Below are 16,699 nucleotides of genomic sequence, written 5' to 3'. Positions count from 1 at the left end.
TTATACTGTCCCCTAACACCACTAGGCTCCTATTTCTTCCTCCCACTTGAATGGCTCCCTGTACCAAGGTCAGTTCGCTCATCCTCCCTGCAGTCCCCACTCTCGTCCACACAGCTTGCAAGAACCTCCTAACTGTTGGACAATTGCAGGGGGCTGAGGGTCATCAAACATACCCCCTGTGTCCTTATACCTGCCTCACCCACAGTAACACCCTCCTGTCCCTGATCATAGATCAAGTTTGAATTACCTTGTCTGAGGGGTGTGGCTGCCTTCTGCAGCAAATTGTCCAGGTATCTTTCCCCCTCCCTGATGTAGCACAATGTCTGCAGCTCAGACTCCAGCTCCTCAACTTGGATCTGAAGTTCCTCGAGCTGCAAACACTTACTACAGATGTGCTCACTCTTCTAGATCACCTTGGTATCCAGCAACTCTCACATGGTGCAACAGCAGTCCATTTAATCTTTCCTCATAGGACATAGAAAATAGAAGCAGGAGTAGGCCATTCGGCCCTTCGACTGCTCTGCCATTCATTATCATGGCTGATCATGCAACTCAATAGCCTGCTCCCGCTTTCTCCCCGTATCCTTTGATCCTTTTCGCCCCAAGAGCTATATCTAATTCCTCTTTGAAAACATACAATGTTTTGGCCTCGACTACTTTGTGGTAGTGAATTCCACAGGCTCACCACTCTCTGGGTGAAGTCACAGAGCTCCAGAAACAAAGCCCGTTTTATTCTTCAGTTGTATGTTTCCTGCATTATTCTAAGAATATGAAGGCTCTCTTGCTCGGATGCAGTTCAAGGAAGCCAATATTTAATGTGCAAAGATGTACTGCTAAGATATTTTATAAATGACTGCATTCAGGTGCATCAGTAGGGGGATCCAGATTCAATCTGTTGAGATTGTTCAACTCCTTTGAGGAATAACAGATTTCTACTGATGGAAGAAAATACAACCTGAAAACATACTTCAGGAAACATTCCTGACTCTCTCAATGAAGATGCAATCACATTCGGCTTTGCTGACTATGTCACCAGCAAAACCTTTGGTCTCTCCCATCCTGGTCGGCCTTCATCTTTACTACCTCAAGTCCAAAGGATATAGATTTGAGCATGCCTAGTTTAGACATCTGTCATCAGGTTTGGCTGAACCATATCAAGCATTATCAGGCCTTGTTTTCCTCTACCAAAATCACCCATGTTTCTGAGATCATTCTGAAATGCAAAGATAAATAAGGCTCTTTTCTCCACTGTCAGCCACATCCTTACATCCCACTACCTGTCCCACCTTTGCCTCTAACTGGGAGGGTGTGGAACTCAAGGACTTGTTTGTCAGCTGTCTCCTGCTTCCTTTCCCCAAGGTTCTCTTAAGCCCTAGCCCTTCTTTTGCTTTTCTTCTATCTCCTTTCATTCTTCCTTTGAGCTTATCTTGTCCAAGATCCAATTTATACTCTCTTGACCTAATTTCTATAAAACTGCTGACTATCCAATTTCCATTTTTGGCTCCCAAAGCACCCCTAACCAAAGTTACAAACAAATCTTCTGTTACGACCCTGTTAAGGACTGTTAACCTTTAAAGAAGAAATATGAACACCCAGCAATTAACTGACAGAACTATGTTACAAGAGCAAGTAAGAAGTTGGGCGTTCAGTGGTGAATGGCTCGCCACCTGACCATCAAAGCCTTTCAACTATCAACAAAGTGCAAGGCAGGATTATGATGGTATCCCCTCCACTTGCAACATTGGGTGCAGTTCCAACACTCATAGAAACTATCAGTTTGATCAACACTCCATCCATTCCCTCCACTATTAACATAATGTGGTTGCAACCTGTAGTATGTGCAGCAACTCACCAAAACTTCTTGGCACACCTTCCAAGATGTGACCTCCATCATGTAAATGGGCAAGGACAGCAGGTGCTTTGGAACATCACCACTCTCATATTCCTCCCTGAGTCACACCCTACCCTTCTTTAGACGTATATTGTCTCCATTGTCAATGGATCAAAGACTTGGAATACTCTACCTAACAGTACTGTGGTACCTACCACCTTCACCACAAAGATTGCAGCAGTTTGAAAAAGCTGCCTGCCAACTAGAATGGGCACTAAACACTGGTATTGGCAGAGACATATCAAGAAGTGTGCCATCATTACCCCACCTGACCTATACATGACTCCAGTTCCACACCAATGTGGCTGACTAAGGGACTGCCCTCTGAAGTAGCCTAACAAGCCACTAATTTTCAATGAACCACTACTTGCAGCAGTTCAGGAAGATGGGTAACAAATGCTACCTTTGCCAGTGAGGCCCACGCCCTTGGAATGATTTATTTTTAAAAAGCCTTCTTGAATCTTTCTTGTAATTTGCTGGTGGGATGAAAGATTGATATCCTGAGAGAAAAATAATACATTCAATAGTATTATTGATTGAAAGTATTAGTTTTTATTCATGAGTTGCTTTACAAAGCAGCAGCTGTATTAAATGTGATAGTTTTGCTACTATTCCAAGTTACTGAGTAGATTAGGCAGAAGAAGTTCAAAGTTCTTGCTGCTGGTATATGTAATTTTCAAATGGCTGAAGATTACAAGATTGTTGGTATTGTTCAAGCTCCTTTGAGGAATGACAGATTTCTGCTGCTGGAAGAAAATGCAATCTGAAAACATACTTCAAAAAACACCCCTGACTCTCTCAATATGGTTGCAATCACATCTAGCTTTGCTAACTATGTCACCAGCAAAACCTTTGCTCTCTCCCATCCTGGTCAGGGGATCCCTGACATGGCCTCCATCTATACTACCTCAAGCCCAAAGGATGTAGATTTGAGCATGCCTGGTTTAGACATCTGTCATCAGATTTGGCTGAACTATATCAAGCATTATCAGGCTTCACTTTCCTCTACCAAAATCACCCGTTACAACAACAATCTTGTAACCTGATGCATTTTGATGAAATAAGCTGAGATTGATAGGTCAGAACAGTCTTAAAATGTGTGATCTATATTTGTATTTTCACTTACGTTCTTTTGGTATATATACAGTATTTTGAGGCCAAAGTACAGGAATGTGTGAGAGCACTGCAATATTTACAGAATACTTTTGTGTTCTCATACTTAGGTTGCTAAATCCTGGTGTTCCTTCTCAAACAAAACTTAGCCTTTTTTTTTGACATAATGAACTTGACTCTGTGTTGGTTTGCATCATGTATCACTGTATTAGAACCTGGTGTTCACACAACCTTTGAATTATTCAAAAAGTTGTAAGTCACATACCAAGTCAATTTGCTATTTACCTCATCGCCACACATTTTTCTCAGATTTGTGTATTCAACTAAAGGTTGGACTAACTTGAAAATATTGCATATTTTAGTTTTCTGATCCGCTGCTCTGTACATTTCAGAATTTTAAATACACTTTCTCTCTAACACTTTCATTAATTTCCATTTCATTCATATTGGTTTTATCTTCATATTTAGTGCTCAATTGATTGTATTACCTCTGCAATATAAAAACAAAAACCTTCAGAACATTCCCATTTTCTCTCCATGTTCTTCCATTGAAGTCTTTCCAGTTATCCAAGTTTAAAGAGAAAAAGTCCAAGTTGTCAAAACACAGTGAAACACTACTCACCCACCTTTGCAATCAGAGAAACTTCTCCTTACCCCTCTACTTATTTGCTGGCCTTTTTCCAGCTCTGTCATGTAACCACTTTTCTCCTAATAACAAGTGTAATTGTATTTGTTGTAAGTCTGTTAAATATCTCACCAAATGCTTTTGAAAATCCATATAAACTGCATTCTCTAAATTTCTTTGGTTATTTCTTAACAGAATTTTAAAAAGTTGGTCAAGCGCAATCTTCCTTTTCTAATCCTTATTGATTGACCCTGATTAATTCTTATTTCTGAGTGCATAGTAATTTTATCCTGTATTATAGATTCCAGGACCCCACAAATCCAGCTTGGTTCTGCTGCAATATCTCCCAGCTGAATAATAATAATTGCTAATTGTTCCACTTCCACCTGGAATTATTCTATGATCCCAATATGCATCTCCTCTGCGAAAACTGAGGAAAAGTATTTTAGTGTCCCTGCCATAACTTAGTCCCCGCCCTAAACTTGCCTCTTTCATATATTTCATGTTACTTATGTGCCACTTTCATGCTACTTACATTTTACTTATAGAAAACCTTTTGTTTGCGCTTTTTACTTTTTTTCTTTATTTCCCCCTCAGCCGTACTAATCTTTTTTGTGGCTTTTATCATTTATTCTGTATTCTTGGTTTAAAACTTGATATAATCTTCCCATTCTTCTGTGAAATCATAATTTTCAATGCAGTTTTTTCACTGGAATGTACTTGATTTTGGGCCCTTCTATCTCTTGTTTCAATATTTTCCATTCCTGATAAATATTTCTATATGGCAGTTTACTTTCGATTAAACCTGGGCAAAGTTTTGCTAAAATTTGTTTTTTCACAAACACCCATGTTCGTTACTTCTCAGCTTTCTGTTCTTAATTACTTTAATTATATTCTGGTTCACAAATGGTCTCCTACCTTTTGATAACCTATTTATTGTGCGCCATTTCAAATGTCGTTTCAGAACAGTGCATATAGACCTGAGAACAGGTAAACCTTCCTCTCCAGCTATGAAAGTTTTTAGTACGGAGCAGAAAATACTATTTGGACTTACAAACTTTTTCAAAATGCTCCATTAACCAAGTTTTCGGCCACTTGTCCTAATATCTCCTTTATGTTGCTTGGTCTCGACTGTTGTCTACTAACTACTGTACTATTTTGTTCTGTTTGTTGTTCAGCTGCAAGCTTAGTTGCTCGTGCATGTTCTGTGTCTCTATCTCAGTCTCCTCCCTATCCGTGAATGAAAATTAAATTTGCACTTAATTTCTGTCCTTTTTCACAGATACCCTGTAATACAACCTTAATTTCATTTTGAATATAGCGCATTTTAACTTTAACCAACTTAATACTTATAGTGTCTGAATGTTTTATAAGTCCTTAATTGTCAAATGAAGCTAATGTTAACTTGGTGGCCTCTGATTATGTTTTGAAACAAAATCCAGATGTGCTAGGTGACAAGTTTACCACTCTGCATTCAGTAAGAAAGAACCTGTACAAATTTAGATAAATTGTGACCTATTTGTTGACTTTTAATTGTCTGTCTCTGAGCTTTAGCCTTGACAACCTAGATCTACCAGTTCTTTTGAAGAATGCTGTTTCGTATAGTATTGTTTTCTCCGTTTTTTTCCCAGAGTTCAGGTTGACTGACACTTTTTCCATTTTTTCACATTTTAGGGAAATCTTAGGGTACTTCTCTTACAAATCCAAATATTACTTAGAGATCTCTGACACAAGGAAGCAGCAAATCTACTCAGATTCTTGGCAATGTTCAATATCCAAAACAGGTCACTCTCAGATTTCGTGTATATGTGACTTCAATCGCACAATATGTGCTTGACTATGAGTTCCCTCAATTCACCTAACTAACCACTAAATTATCAGAGTCAGCTAGTGGTAGACAATAAATATAGTCTCAGCAGCATTTCTCTCACCCTGAGGAAAAAATTATGTACATAGTTTATTTCATTTCATAAGCTACTCCAAGTGCTTTACAGGAGTTTGGAAGACAGAAGTAGCAAGTGGGTGTTTTGTTGATTAGCATTTCTCAGTTACTGTCCTCAATGAAGTTTATAAATTGCCTTCTTTGTTGTAGCCAATTAAATGTTCTACCGCTTGATATCTTTCTAATTAGGTTATTGGGGTGTGGTTTCAATATAATTTACAATAAAAGCAAACCAATAATAGAGATAGTTTTTTTAAAATAAGGCCTTGGATTTCTGGTCATTGGCAAAGCGACAATGCTCACTGCTGACCTCAAAGAAAGCTGACCACCAAGATTTGCCAATCTTTGGGAAAATTTCCTTTTCCCCACATTACTTTCATTCTGACGTTGGTTCAAGCGGATCACTGTCCAGCAATGGTGATGTCATCAATAGGCTAAATAGCCAATCACGAACAGACGAGCGTACGAAATAGGAGCAGAACTAGGCCATCCGGCTGCTCAAGCCTGTTCTGCCATTCAATAAGATCATTGCTGATTTGTTTCTGTTTCGAGTTCCACGCTCCCATCTACCCCCAATAACCTTAGATTATTGTTAGGCAAGGGAATCAATTTACTTCTACCTTAAAAATATTCAGTGATCTTGCCTCCACCAAGGCAGAGTGTTCCAAAGTTGCAAAACCCTCTGAGAAAAAAGTCTCTTTTCACCTATGTCCTAAAAGGGCGACTCCTAACTTTAAAACAGTGCCCCCTAGTTCTGTGCTCACCTACAAGAGGAAACATCCTTTCCATGTCCACATTGTCAAGACCATTCAGGACCTTTTATACTTCAATCAAGTCACTCGTCATTCTTCTAAACTCCAGTGGAAACAAGCCCAGTCTGCCCAATCTTTCCTCATAAGACAACCCGCTCAATTCAGGTATCCATCTAGTAACCCTCCTATGAACTGCCCCCAATGCATTTAAATCCTTAAATAAGAGGACCAAAACTGCACACACTATTCGAGATGTGGTCTGACCAAATAAGGAGACCAAAACTGCATACTGTATTCGAGATGTGGTCTCACCAATGTCCTGTATAACTGAAGCATAACATCCTTACTTTTATCTGATGGCTCTCCGCTTCTTCCTCGAACAGAGGCCCGAACAATCCCCATCCACCACTACTCTCCTCCGTCTGGCTGAACTTGTCCTCTCACTGAACAATTTCTCCTTAAACTCCTCTCACTTCCTCCAAATAAAAGGTGTGGCTATGGGTACCCACATGGGCCCCAGTTATGCCTGTCTCTTTATGGGTTATGTGGAACATTCCTTGTTCCAGTCCTACTCCGGCCCCCTTCACAACTCTTTCTCCAGTACATCGATGATTACTTCAGTGCTGCTTCATGCTCTCGTCTGGACCTGGAAAAATTTATTAATTTTGCTTCCAATTTCCACCCCTCCATCATTTTCACATAGTCTATCTCTGACACTTCCCTTCCCTTCCTTGACCTCTCTGTCTCAATTTCTGGTGATAGACTGTCCACCAATATTCATACAAGCCTACCGACTCCCACAGCTACCTCAACTACAGCTCCCCCACCTCACCCCCACTAGGGCTATCTACTTTGCTCATCCTGTTTTCTACCCTTAATGTCAACTATTAGCACATTCCTTAGATAATATCACCAACTTCAACACCTCTTTGTCCTTTTGTCTATGACATCTTTTGGCTATCTCCACCTATCACTGGCCCTCTATCTAGCTCTACCTGTCCCGTCCCACCCCCCCCCTTAAACCAACTTATATTTCACCTCTTTTCTATTTTTCCTTAGTTCTGTTGAAGAGTCATACGGACTCGAAATGTTAACTGTGTTCCTCTCCGCAGCTGCTGTCAGACCTCCTGCGTTTTTCCAGGTATTTTTATTTTTGTTCTGGATTTCCAGCTTCCGCAGTTTTTTGCTTTTATCCTTGCTTTTATGTTCAATTCCTCTTGTAATAAGGGATAGCATTCCATTAGCCTTCTTAATTACTGCTGTACCTGCATACTAAATTTTTGTGACTCCTGCACTAGAACACCTAGATCCCTCTGCACCTCAGAATTCTGCAGCAGTTTTTCTTTTAAGTAGTACACTACTTCTTTATTCTTCCTGCCAAAGTGAACAACTTCACATTTTCCCACATTATACTCCGTCTGACATATTTTTGCCTACTAAATGTGTATCTGTCTGCAATCTCCTTATGTCCTCTTCACAATTTACTTTCCTACCTATCTTTGTGTCATCTGCAAATTTAGCTGCCATGCCCTCACTCACCTCATCTAAGTCATTGATATAAATGATAAAACATCCATTTTACCAGCACACATCCCTGCAGGACTCCACTCCTAACATCCTGCCAATCAGAAAAAGGCCCATTTATGTATAAGATAAAAGCATAATACGGTGGATGCTGGAAATCCGAAATATAAACAGAACATGCTGGAAAAACTCAGCGGGTCTGGCAGCATCTATGGAGAGAGAAACAGAATAAACGTTTTAATCCGTATTACTCTTCTTCAGAGCCGTTTGTACATATTCTGTTTTCTTCCAGCCAATCAATCTTCTATCCATGCTAATATATTACCCCATACACCATGTGCTTTAATTTTCTGCAATAACCTTTGATGTGGCACTTTATCAAATACCTTCTGGAAATCCAAGTCACAGTGCAGAATTCTCATTGACAGCAAACTAGGAAGTAAAAACCACTGACTAACCTTCAGTTTTTAATAATTTTACAGACAGCAAAATAAAGTTTTGCCATATATATGAAATTAAGGTAGAAACTGAAATATAAAACTTTAATTTAAAAATAACATTTTAAGAATCTATGGATTGTTTTTCTCACGGAGAAATTTGACATGCCACAAACATAGAATTAATTTTCTGACCACAGAGGTTAATCAACAGTAAGTAAGAGCTTATTATGTTGTTAAAAATCCAGTTACACCTGACTCAACTAGGCATAACTTTCAAGTGTTTTTGCATTGTGACTAATAGCATAAAATTGGAACCTCTCATCAATTCAGATGATGTCAGAAGATTTCAACATGCAGGCACTTCAACCGCACATCCTGAGGAACAGGAAATCACTGACAGCATCTTCAGCATTTTCGCGTTTAACTGTTTAGCGCACACCAGAAGTTGCTGTCATTTTCACAATTTGCAATGACAGCGAATGCTGACAGGTTCTCTATCACTATGCCCAGAAAATCTGAGCCAATAAATACATAACATTTGGGTTTGCAAAGAAAGTACCCTAAAGATGCTCTAAAATCTATCTTAAACACCTGTTATGGATAGGAGAGAGAGAGAGGCAAACTGCACAGATTTCTTCTTACCACCTGTCTGTAAACAGAAAGTGTTTTGAATTATTTTTAACGTATGCAATGGCATATTTTTACAAGCCCTCAATTTGTGTGAACCAATTTACTAATAACCCTCAGCAAAGCCACGTTATGGTTTACTCAAAAGGTTAGTTTATTTCACATTCAAAAACCCAGGGGAGGAGTGTCAGCCACTTCTCACTTCACTCCACCCCAGCATGCCTGCGCGTGCACACACGCACAATGGGGGAAATAGAAAAAAAGGAGTTTTACAGTACAAGGACCATAAAAATGAATATTAGTTCACTTGATTTCCAGCGCCCAATGAGGAATTATTTCACTTAGGATTCCGAGGTCAGCTGGCTGAAGACAGGAGTTGTCGGGTTCACTTTGCAGTTGGTGCAGATGAAGTGGGTGCACAGAGACTGGGTCATGTCAGCAGGTAATGGTAGGAAATCTTCCAGCAGAGACAGGCTTGGAGGAGCTGAGATGGTAACCAACTGCTTGCTCAACCAGGTGGCTGGAGTCATTGCCAGTTGATGTTAAAGCAGCAGCTGAACATTTCCCAGTTCTCAAAGTTACATAGAGATTTCAAGATGGTCACTCAGGTCATGTGACTCCCCCCCACAATGGCTTCCGAAAGGAATGTTTATCCAATGTCTGAAGTGGCTTTGATTTCAGGATTGATAATGTCCCAGTTGTTAGTTGTTGAAAGAGTTACCATCCATACTGAAGGTCTGGTGTTGGGAAACCATTGTCTAGGCGGACCCACTGACTCCACTAGCAAGGTGAGCTTATCGGATGCAAATGATGTCCCTTTGGTTCTCTTTTGAAATGGACCTGGACGCTCCCAGATATGATATGAATCTGGCAGCTCTGCAAGCATAACAAGTTTCAATGTGCATATTTCCTGCTTTTTGTGATTACAAAGAGTCTGTACAATGAAGTATGAAGTACCACCGGCTGAGGAAAGAATTATTTTGTTCTTTTGTTCCTTGGTTCCAGAGAAAGAACCAGCCCTGTGGTTATGTGGCTTGAAGCAGCCATCTTTTTGGTTCAGCAGGAAATCCATTTTTTAAAAAATAGCAAAAAGAATAAAGTTCTGGAATTCTTTTCATGTTCCAGGGACCCAACAACACCTATGTGTGCACTTTCCTTTTGGCAATTTAACTGCTTTTTATTGAAAGGTCACCAACTTTCTTTATGTATTTGGGCATCATCCTATTTCCAGATCAATTGCTTTTGTTTCTTGCAGTTTTTGTCAGAATCAGCTTAATTTGATATTTAGAATTCAAAAGGCAAAGGAAGAAATCCTTTAAAGACTGAATTGCTAGTCGGTCACACAGCTAAAAATGCCTTTTTTTTGCATTTGCCAAATTCAACAAATAACTTCATTGTACATTTTAATTCCCTGTGAAAGTGGATGAATAATTTTGCCTGTGTGAATTACTTAGAAAACAATTCTCTAATATCACAAAGTCCCAGTCACAGTTGATAGTATTTCTCAGCCAGTCTTTGAAATCATTTTTATTGGAGTCTTCAAAACAAATCGATCTGGAATCTCAACAGGACTTAAGTCAGATAGTTTCCATAGCTAATAAAGAAAAGAAGCAAAGCTCTGCATATGAAGATTGATTGTAATATAATACAAGAATTGTGAACCATTACTTTGTTGTATGAGGTGCTAGTAAAGATTAACCATTGTAAAAGTATATGTTATATTGCTATTAGTTGCCCATTTTATTGCTGTTTAATACATTTATCAGTTAAAGTGAGATTTAGCATAGTATTATTTTGTTCCCTTGAAAGGCTAGAAGTATCCTTTGAAGGCATAAGACAGAATCACTAACTGCGCAATTTGTAAAGGCGACTGTTGCTATGAACATTACAAAATTTTATCTCGTGACCAGCCATATTATAGACTGTTTCAAAATGTGATCAAACTCCTATCTCTTATTGCCAGGAGCAAGTTAAAACAGCTCAAATGAATCATAATGATCATATTCCAAAGCAATTCAACATTTTAATTAGACTGAAATAAAAACAAAAAAACTGCGGATGCTGGAAATCCAAAACAAAAACAGAATTACCTGGAAAAACTCAGCAGGTCTGGCAGCATCGGCGGAGAAGAAAAGAGTTGACGTTTCGAGTCCTCATGACCCTTCGACAGAACTTGAGTTCGAGTCCAGGAAAGAGCTGAAATATAAGCTGGTTTAAGGTGTGTGTGTGGGGGGCGGAGAGATAGAGAGACAGAGAGGTGGAGGGGGTTGGTGTGGTTGTAGGGACAAACAAGCAGTGATAGAAGCAGATCATCAAAAGATGTCAACGACAATAGTACAATAGAACACATAGGTGTTAAAGTTAAAGTTGGTGATATTATCTAAACGAATGTGCTAATTAAGAATGGATGGTAGGGCACTCAAGGTATAGCTCTAGTGGGTTTTTTTTTATATAATGGAAATAGGTGGGAAAAGGAAAATCTTTATAATTTATTGGGAAAAAAAAAAGAAGGGGGAAACAGAAAGGGGGTGGGGATGGGGGAGGGAGCTCATGACCTAAAGTTGTTGAATTCAATATTCAGTCCGGAAGGCTGTAAAGTCCCTAGTCAGAAGATGAGGTGTTGTTCCTCCAGTGAAGCCCAACGCAAACTGGAGGAACAACACCTCATCTTCCGACTAGGGACTTTACAGCCTTCCGGACTGAATATTGAATTCAACAACTTTAGGTCGTGAGCTCCCTCCCCCATCCCCATCCCCTTTCTGTTTCCCCCTTCTTTTTATTTTTCCCAATAAATTATAAAGATTTTCCTTTTCCCACCTATTTCCATTATATAAAAAAAAACCCACTAGAGCTATACCTTGAGTGCCCTACCATCCATTCTTAATTAGCACATTCGTTAGATAATATCACCAACTTTAACTTTAACACCTATGTGTTCTATTGTACTATTGTCGTTGACATCTTTTGATGATCTGCTTCTATCACTGCTTGTTTGTCCCTACAACCACACCAACCCCCTCCACCTCTCTGTCTCTCTATCTCTCCGCCCCCCACACACACACCTTAAACCAGCTTATATTTCAGCTCTTTCCTGGACTCGAACTCAAGTTCTGTCGAAGGGTCATGAGGACTCGAAACGTCAACTCTTTTCTTCTCCGCCGATGCTGCCAGACCTGCTGAGTTTTTCCAGGTAATTCTGTTTTTGTTTTTAATTAGACTGACCTATTGTACTCATTTATTCGGCTGCTGGGATAGGCTTGGATTTTCAGAAGGAAATTATTTCATAGAAGTCTATATGTTAGCCCAATAAAGAAAATGAAGACCAGTAAAATTATTGTATATACTTGCATATAATTTTAGGTTAAAGAGGGTTTATAAAGTGGGGCACCTTTTACACAAATCATTGCGGTAGATGATATCATAGCTCACTTTACAGAGTGTGCCCATCTACTCTGATCCTAGTCCTGTGCTCCTATCTCTTGCAGCCTCTCTGCTGAGGAGAGGTGGAAAAGCTTCTGCTTTGAAGGCTATAATACCAAATGAAATACTTTTTGTTCAGTCATAGAGGTTAGAATATTGTGCTGCAGTGAAGTTATCATATTTTCAGATACTGTTAAATCGGAAGAATTCAAAAACTTCACTGAATCTTGTGTTTCAGTATATCATTTCACCTATTGGGGGGGGTTGGAAATCAGTTCAGTGTATCAAGAAGTTTTTTATGTTACTCTTCTGCAGGAATGTATTTTGATTTTAATATAACTTTGAATAGTACAGTTGTGATCCTAAATGCTTTGCACTTACATTTTGCTTCACTAGTCCTTGTCTTAGTGCAAGAGGTTGCTTATAATGTACTTTAGTGTAAGATTTACATTGGGCGTAATTTTACGCCCCCATCAAGGCGGGGGCGGGGCTGTCAAATGCGGCGAGCCATTCAAAAGTCCATTGACTTCAACGAGTCTGTCAAATCCTGCCGGCGTAAAATTCCACCCATTGTTTTGTTTGGATAAGGTACTTCATGAGGTTTATCTTCCCTTGAAAAAGACCAATCTGAATTTCTGCTGTCTGGGGAAAATCACAGTATTTCCCACTTTTTCAAAATAAATTGGAAGGAAATATACCTGGTTGATTAAGGCTTAAGCGCTCTGTAAGCAGGATAAACACCTTTGTTCACCTGGGTAGTTTAATTTTAGAAGACTAGGTAGCTCCATTATTAACCAACTATTCGTAAACTGGTTAGCAAATTGCATGCTTTGTTACGCCCTAGGAACGTTGAACCCACTGGACAAAATTAAAGCTGTCTGCTTGTGCAGTAACCACTTCTTTGGGTCAAAATGTCCCGGATGTTTCTTCACAAAATGTTGGGAATATTCTGTTTGTGTGTGAATTGAACAGAAAGGAATCTAACACTTATCATCTGTTGCACTGCAGTGTCTGGTCTTAAGTAAATACTGGATGGTACTACAAATGTCACAGTTGGTGTTTCGTGAATGAATTACAGAATTATTTTTAATACAAAATGAACATTCTATTATTTAATGGCCTTTATACATAAGCACTTAAACAATGGATTTGCAAAGAAACATTTCAGTTTTCTGCTACAGTGTTCCTCATGATGCAGCAATTGTATCTCATGATGGTGGTGCAACACATTGGAGCAATAACACACTGTGCCACTGAATAAGATGCGAGTCTGTGCTTAAAATTCCCTTCAAATAGTCTTAACATGCGATAGAGAAAGGTGTCATCCTATAGGGATGGGAAGAATGTTTCTGGCAGTACCACTCTGTCTTCCAGGATGTGCAAATTTATGGACCTCTGAGAAGACATGAGTGACATTGGAACAGGTGTCATGTTTGCCTCTCCCTTTGGGCATTGGCATGTGGAATTATATAGAAGTATTATGGGACAAATGTAAAGTTTAAATTATTATATAGTATGTTCTGTTTTTGACTGCTAACTCTGAGATATGCATAATTCTAACCTTTTTTGTATTTGTAGTCACTACATGCGACAGATACTAGAAGCACTACGCTATTGTCATGACAATAATATCATTCATCGCGATGTGAAGGTAAGTTAATTGACTGATGCTATTCTGTTTGCAGAAAAAGCACTGTGCTGAGCCACATTCAAGAGAAAGTATAAATAAGTTATCTCAAAAATGAAACCATTTTGCATAAAGATTTGCAAGTCAAATCTAAAATGTCTGCACATTGTATATTAACTAAACTGAGTAGAAAAATAGGTAACTACTTATAGAATCTCAAGTGAAATTCTCTTTGTGGTCAGAGACTAGTTTCTCCTGTGTTGCAAGGTTTGTTATATGGGTATCAAAGCCCTGTTGAGCTCACATTACCAGAACTCTGCTGCGCTAAACGCCACTGCAGCTGAATAAATTTTTTGTTGTTTGTTGCTGATTTGGTACTTGCACTAAATGCTATTGAGGTGACCTAAGCATACCAGTGGTTTTAGCATAATGTACATCTATATTGCAGTGCCGATTGTACTTATAAATCAAAACAAATTTTGGATCATTACATATGTAAATCTCATCATGTGAATTGCTAAGATAAAAGCAAAATACAGCAAATGCTGGAAATCTGAAATAAAGACAGAAAATACTGGAAAAACTCAGCAGGTCTGACAGCATCTGTGAAGAGAGAAACAGTTAACATTTTGAGTCCATACAATAAATGTGATAAAATGTGTACTGTTTGAGGGATGGAGCAGGTGAAGCCGGATAGAAGGTCAGTGATAGGTGGAGACACAGAAGAGATTGATAAAGATTGGCAAAGGGAGTGTTAATGGTAGTGGTAAGGGCTAAAGAAAGTGCTGATAGTGGCATATAGGTAAGAAAGCAGAATGTGAGAATAGCAGAACAGGGTCAGCACTCTGAAAGAACAACATGGAACAAGTAACAGGTGGCCTTTTGGGGTGGGGTTGGAGGTGGTTAGGGAAAAAGGACAGAAAAAAGGATAATAGTGATCAATGAATAAGAATAAATGTGAGTAAATAAAAAATGATTTTTTAAAAAGGGGTGAAGATAGAGGAGACAGTTCATGGTCTGAAGTTGTTGAACTCAATGTTACGTCCAGAAGGCTGTAAAGTGCCCAATCGGAAGATGTGATGCTGTTCCTCCAGTTTGCGTTGGGCTTCACTGGAATGTTGCAGCAGGCCAAGGATGGGCATGAGAAGAGGATGGTGTGTTGAAATGGCAAGCGACAGAAATCTGGAACCAGTGCAGCCCCCTCTACATTGGGGAGACCAAACGCAGACTCGGTGCTCGCTTTGTAGAACACCTTTGGTCTGTCCACAAACATGAGCCACTGTCTCTTGCTGCACATCCTCCCATCCCACTCCCAAAAGGGCCATCTCTCACTTGTTCTTATGTTTTGTTTTCACAGAGTACTGACCCTTGTTCTGCTATTCACGCATTTTTGCTTTCTTACTTTTATGCCACTATCAGCACCTCCTTTAGCCCTTACCACTATCATTAACACAGCCTTTGTCTTGTGTCCATGACATCTTTGTCAATCTCTCCTCATTCCCCGCCCATCGCTGACCTTCTATCCAGCTTCACCTGCTCCACCCCTCTTAAACAGCATAAATTTAATCACATTTCTACTTGTTAGCTTTGAAGAAAAGCCATACTGACTCGAAACATTAACTCTGTTTCTCTCTCCACAGATGCTGTCAGACCTGAGTTTTAGCATTTTCTGGTTGTATATGTGAATTGCTTTTGGACTGAAATCAACAATTGAGACCAATTTTGCTTGGAGGAACCTGGATCAGTGTTACTTGGAAGTATAAGCTATCTGTCATTCCCAAAACCATATCAATATAGATCAGTCATGATCTTATTGAATTGCAAAACAGGTTTGAGAGATTGAATGATCTACTCGTTCCTCTCTTTCTAAATGGGTTATTGTATCCTCACCTAGAAGTGCGAGGAGTTCATGGATTTTCTCATCACCAAGAAAGGGACCATTCATTCACCTGCACTTTTTTTTCTCCAGCCCACTCTGACCCACAAAGCCAAACCTTCCCCTCAGACCGTTTCTTACCCTATACGCTTGTTTTTGTCTAGCTTCTCTTCTGTCTGTTCCATCCATGACTTCTCTAAGCTTTCATCTTGTCTGTGAGATATGCTGCTCCCACGTTCAACTCCATTCGCACTAAACTCTTGACAAACCATTTTCCCCTCATGGCCCTCATGATAGAAGATATTGTAAATGGTTCCCACTCCTCAGGCATCGCCCATCTTTTTCATAAATCCAGCCTTGACCTTCTGCTGTTGCTACCTTCTGCTGTTGCTAACTACTGTCCATCTCTAACTTCCCTTTTCTCTCCAGAGTCCTTGAATGAGCTGCCTCTCAAATCTGTGTTCATTTCTCCCGACAACGATTTGAATCAATCCAATCAGGCTTTCCACCCTTCCCACATCACAGAAACAGATACAGCCAAAGTTGTGAATAATGTTTTCGCTGTAACTGACTATTGCATTATCTCCCCACCCCATTTTTCTGGACTTCCTCACAGCAGTCAACACCATCTCACTTGTTTTCCTGCTTGGTGCCACTGGTTTACATGATCCCACTCCCATTTATGCGAAAGTTGTCAGAGCATCCCTAGTAATCATTTATTCGCCTAACAGCACACCATCACCTCTGAAGTTCCCTCAGACCCATATTTGTCCATGACAGTCCATATCTACATGCTGCCCTTGGCAATGTCATGCCATGAGGTTAGCATACACATGAAATCCAAATCCACCTCCCCACCTTC

General features: G+C 39.6%; 1 protein-coding gene across 4 annotated transcripts in view; it reads left to right on the top strand.

Moving 5' to 3' along the window:
- caska (calcium/calmodulin-dependent serine protein kinase a) overlaps positions 1-16,699 on the top strand; it is a 494,230-nt gene that overhangs the window by 185,248 nt on the left and 292,283 nt on the right. For all 4 annotated transcript variants that reach the window (XM_041210838.1, XM_041210837.1, XM_041210836.1 and 1 more), the window contains exon 5: positions 13,913-13,985. In XM_041210838.1, coding sequence (XP_041066772.1) covers positions 13,913-13,985 — 73 coding nt within the window. The remainder of the gene's footprint in view (positions 1-13,912; positions 13,986-16,699) is intronic.

This window comes from Carcharodon carcharias, chromosome 18, assembly GCF_017639515.1.
Source record: "Carcharodon carcharias isolate sCarCar2 chromosome 18, sCarCar2.pri, whole genome shotgun sequence".
In the NCBI taxonomy this organism is placed as follows: domain Eukaryota; kingdom Metazoa; phylum Chordata; class Chondrichthyes; order Lamniformes; family Lamnidae; genus Carcharodon; species Carcharodon carcharias.
Note: the sequence above shows the minus strand (reverse complement) of the source record. Positions and strands in the feature narration are given on the sequence as shown.